Here is a 4,943-nt window from a genome sequence, read left to right on the forward strand (position 1 = left end):
CACGTGCTCACAATTCTTAAATAATGTTTTTTCTTATCTAAGTAGAAATATTATTTTACAATTTAAAAACGATTACATCATCAGGCTTCCCTCTGAGCCAGGCCGGCTAACTTGGATTATCCGGCCCATTAAACACACTATTCCGTAAAAATAGCACGGTATAGTCAGTTTTCGGACTGATTATTAAAAAATAGCCAGCGTTTAAGAAGTCAATGAAAAATAGCCACTATTTTGCTGCAACAGAGATCGGTCTAGCATAATATACTGGAGTTCGGTGCACCTGTGTATGAATTCAAGCATATTATGCTGGACCGATATACTTTGCTGACTCCAGTTTAATATACTGGAGACTGGAGCACCGGTGCTCCAAACTCTAGTATATTATACTGGACAATTATACTTGCTGGAACTCTAGTATATTATGCTGGAGTTCTAGTATACTTATGCTGGAACTCCAGTATAATATGCTGGAGTTCAAACATACTTATGCTGGAACTCCAGTATAATATACTGGCATATTTTTCGGGCAAAAGTGACTAAATTTCGATTACTTTTGAAACTGAGCTATTTTTGAACGACCAATTGTAAATCTTGATATTTTTCAATTTCTCCCCGCTATCCCACGCGCCACTAGGTCCGGAAGCTTCCTTCTAGAACTTAATGTTATCAATTAGTTTCTAGCATTTTCTATCCTACTATAAAACCTCAGAAATCTTCTTAACCCCAGGATTCAATATTCTTTTTCTGAAAGAAGAAAGTAGAAAATGGCAGCAAACGATTTAGCTTTGGATTTGGAGGAACTTAAGCATCTTCAGAACATAGCGAAACGCCCTCGTGTTGTTTCTCTCATTTCCTCTGAGATTCGTAACTTGGAGAAGGTTTTTTCAACTATAACTTTTTCTCTTTTAGTTTCTCTTTTGTTATTTCTATGTTTACTATTGTTTGACGAGTGGTTCTTATGTTGACATCTCAAGAATGTGCCTTTTATTGGATTTTATGGGGAAAAATGACTCGTTTGTACCAAATCGATAAACTGAGTTAGATTAATAGATTTTTACTAATAAGTATGTGTCTTCTCTTAATCGACTATACTGTGCTAGGATTTTTCATGTGGGGCTGCAGTTATTTCTATCTCTTCTAATGCTTATATAATAAATGGTGTGTCTCGTTTAGATTTTGATTTAGCAGGTTGAATCATAGAACTGTTAGAGTGAAAGTAGCCCAAAGTTCCTATGGTTCATTGAATTATAGAACGATCTACAATGCAGTGAAAAGAATTGAGCTTTGTATTTAAGTGAAGAAGGGTTTATGTTCCAAGTTCTGAAGGCTGCAGTTCGCCCTACGGGTTGGACCTGGACAGATTTCTTGGTCATAATAAAAATGAAGTAAAAAGAAGGCTTGTCTTTGTCTCATTTCACGGCTCCCGTCAAAGATTGCCAGATAAAAATCCATTATAATCCCTGGAGTTTGTAGGATGGGGTTTGGAAGCAAAGGCGAAGCTAGAATTTGAAAGCATACAGTTTTGGGATTCTAGTCATTTTAAGTTCCTGCATTCTAAATTAATAATTTATACTTCTTTGATAGATTTCTTAAGACAAATATAAAGTTCACTATCGGATTTGACCGAACTCATAAACTACTCTCTAGCTCTGTCTCTGTTTGGAAGGTATACTCAGGGCTAGTTTGGTACTTAAGTTTGAGGTGAGTTTATCCCATGTTTGTTTGGGATAGAATTGCAGTATAACTAATCCCAGGATAGTTATCTTGTTATTGTAGTGTTATTTTTATTCCTATGAGAGGGTGGGATAACAATCCCGAGATGATTGATATTGGATAATTAATTCAGAGATAACTTGTTTGCCAACCAAACGACCCTTGAGGGTGCTGCTGAAGTACTTTTAGAGCTGATCGTAATAGTTGTATTGAGGAATCTATAAATGTTTCTTTCTGCTGTTTGGTAATTCCAAACTAATTTCAGTTCCTTAGAGATATTTTAGTTATTATACTCGTTCCTTGTCAAATAGAAACAAAGAATATTTTAGTGATTATAGAATGGGTCTTGTATAACCAATCTGTGACGCATTAGTAGAATTTTCTAGAGTTAATGGTTCTAGTCCAGTCGCTGGAAAATGTGTGCCATACATGATAATATTGGTTGAAGTAAAATTTTGCAGATAAACCAAGTCAACACACACTAATCACTAGCTACTCTGGAGAATTATGATGATGATCATTATCATTTATTTAACCTTTATAAAGGTTATCCCTTCCACAAATTGCTTGAGGAATACATGAATGGGATTAGAACTTTGTGGCAATATCGCATTGCTCTGTAGTAGCCAAGCTTTATCTGATGCTTATCAGTTGGACATAAATATAGTGAGAGCCGAGCTTTTTTACTCTGTTGACATAGTCATTCTTCTTGAATCCGATGTATACAGAAGAGATTCATCTGTACTTGTTTGGTTGCTGTTATGAGAGGGTTATACGTGTGAATTTGGTGCTCTAGGTGATCTTTTCTCCTTATAAGGTTATCTGTGGACAAGTATGAAAATTCTGAAAAGATATTCCATCTCCTTGATGTCTTTTTGCTGTTCTGCAGCTGTCAAAAGACAGTGCTTCAGCGGCATCTTTGCAAACAGCAGCTCCAGTTTCAACTGCCGCGAAGGTGACCCCTAGCCAATTACTGAACTATGTCTCTGTTGCATCATTCAGTTGGGATCAGGACAATGACAAAGTGAAGGTACGATCTGTTCATTAGAAGGGTTAAGGTTGAGCCCCTCAATGTGTATTTAAATGTGTAAGCGTTCTTGTATACAAGTTATGGTTTCCAAAACAGAGATGAGATAGATGGATTTTCGGCCTTTCAACAGTTGTAACAACTCATCCATCTAATTCTGAAATACCTTCACTGGACCATAGAACAGAAATATGGAAAAGAGTTGCTACTTTAACTATAAAATTCCTATCAGTTCTCGACCAGTTCTGCAACCTTCATTTTTGTTTCTCTCTTTCTCATGGCTCATTGTGCTCCTATGCAGATTTATCTCTCTTTGGAAGGAGTTGATCAGGAGAAAATGGTAACTGAGTTCAAGCCTATGTCATTTGATGCTAAGTTCCAGGATGTACACGGGAAGAACTACCGCTTCTCATTACCAAAATTGAACAAGGAGATTGTACCTGAGAAATGTAAGGTGCTCGTGAAACCCACAAGGGTTGTTATCACGTTGGCCAAAGCCTCCAAAGGGAACTGGTTGGATCTGCATTACAAAGAGGATAAGGTAACTACCTGTTCCACGGATTCATAATTCGCTTTTCTGATTATGGTGCTTGTTTAATAACCATGTCATTCTTGTTATGCTGCAGTTTAAGCCAAATTTGGACAAGGAGAAAGACCCCATGGCTGGAATTATGGATTTGATGAAGGTAACAGCTTTTATTGGCAGCATCTAATTATGTGGACTTATCACTTCTTTGCTAAAGTTCCGTTTTTTCTTGTTTGTTTTCAATTACGATGTGATGAGTACTGTTTTTATTTTCAGAACATGTATGAGGACGGTGATGAAGAGATGAAACGGACGATTGCAAAAGCTTGGACTGATGCAAGATCTGGCAAGGCAGCTGATCCATTGAAGAGATTCAGTTGAAGGCTGAAATGGGTCCTTAGATCCAAAACCCATGTCAATTCTTTAGGTTTAGTATCAGCTCTGTAGCTTTTACAGATTTTGGGGGCTTTTTCTTGGTGCTGAGCAGAGATAGGCACTAGTCTGTTACCATTTGTGTAGCTTGTAATACTGGAACATTAGGGATTTCTATGTTGAATGTTGACAGCATGTTGTTGGATGGATCTGCTGTGATCTTAACTAGAAGACAATTGGAATGGGTATAAATGCAGCTGGTGTTAAGTAATTGGCCAAATGGGAGTATCTTGTCATAATAAGCTTCACGGTTGCATGAAATGCAAAAAATTAAATGATGTTGCAAGTGGCTGATTTTCATCTCTATATTTTCAGTTGTCTCGTTTGATCTATAACCCTTAGGGGTTGTTTTAGTACGCGGGCTTATAGTCATGGGATTATAATCCTTCAATTAATTTATCTCACCTGGGAGGTGGGATAAAAGAACACTAGATTGATGAGATAAGGTGAGACAAAAAATGAGATGGCCGGGGTTAAGTGTATGACTAAGTTTATATTATGGTTGGTTGACGGCATATATTATTTTGAAATACATTTATTACGAGTGAGAGCCCCATTGATCAAAGTCTTCTTGATCCAACTCCAGTTACATATAAATGTAGAGAAGTAGAGTTTAAAAATGCTCTCACCAGCATCACTGGTTCCATGTTAAAGAAACGGCATTTAACGCCAAGATATTATATCAGTTATCACCAAAAACACTACTCCAGGAGCCAAGACCCTTAGATTATTAACAGAAACTATCATCCTCGGAATGGAAAACATCTGCAATACTGAGTTTCAAACATACAAACACACCTTTTAAATCAGCATGAATATCAAATCTAAGCTGCAAAAAGGAAATGAAAATGTAAGTTGTAAACATAATGACACGTCTATTCTCGCATTCTTCCAGGGTCTTATAGCTTGATCACGTTCGCCCAGCATAAGTGCTGTAATCATGTTTCCATATACTTCACTTGGCCTACTCGAATAATTGCCCGAGTGACATTGTCCTCAACAACAACAATCCTAATGTAATCCCACAAGTGGAGTCTAGGGAGGGTACTGTATACACAGACTTTACCCCTACCCTTTAAGAAGGCAGAGATGCTGTTTCCAATAGACCCTCGGCTTAGGAAGATAAAAGGAAGGGCAATAACAAGCACACCAATTAGAAAACTGAAGCGAAAATACTGAACTAACACTAGGTAATGCAATCTGAAAACCGAAATGAAAGCAACAAGTAATAACAAAAAACAAGGA

General features: G+C 37.2%; 1 protein-coding gene across 1 annotated transcript; it reads left to right on the top strand.

The window, feature by feature from the left end:
- The first annotated feature begins 694 nt into the window (after nucleotides 1-694).
- LOC107787168 (uncharacterized) lies at nucleotides 695-3,984 on the top strand. Its single transcript, XM_016608698.2, has 5 exons — nucleotides 695-878; nucleotides 2,603-2,743; nucleotides 3,042-3,281; nucleotides 3,367-3,426; nucleotides 3,543-3,984. The coding sequence occupies exons 1-5, from the start codon at nucleotides 765-767 to the stop codon at nucleotides 3,645-3,647; spliced, it is 660 nt and encodes a 219-aa protein (XP_016464184.1). The 5' UTR covers nucleotides 695-764; the 3' UTR covers nucleotides 3,648-3,984.
- The last annotated feature ends 959 nt before the right edge of the window (nucleotides 3,985-4,943 follow it).

Source organism: Nicotiana tabacum, chromosome 5 (genome assembly GCF_000715075.1).
Source record: "Nicotiana tabacum cultivar K326 chromosome 5, ASM71507v2, whole genome shotgun sequence".
NCBI classification, from domain to species: Eukaryota; Viridiplantae; Streptophyta; class Magnoliopsida; order Solanales; family Solanaceae; genus Nicotiana; species Nicotiana tabacum.

Bases quoted from the DNA above. Each gene is read 5' to 3' on its own strand.
- LOC107787168 (XM_016608698.2), top strand. From the start codon at position 765: ATGGCAGCAAACGATTTAGCTTTGGATTTGGAGGAACTTAAGCATCTT. The intron at 879-2,602 runs GTTTTTTCAACT...GCTGTTCTGCAG, and splicing joins AGATTCGTAACTTGGAGAAG to CTGTCAAAAGACAGTGCTTC. The intron at 3,282-3,366 runs GTAACTACCTGT...GTTATGCTGCAG, and splicing joins TGCATTACAAAGAGGATAAG to TTTAAGCCAAATTTGGACAA.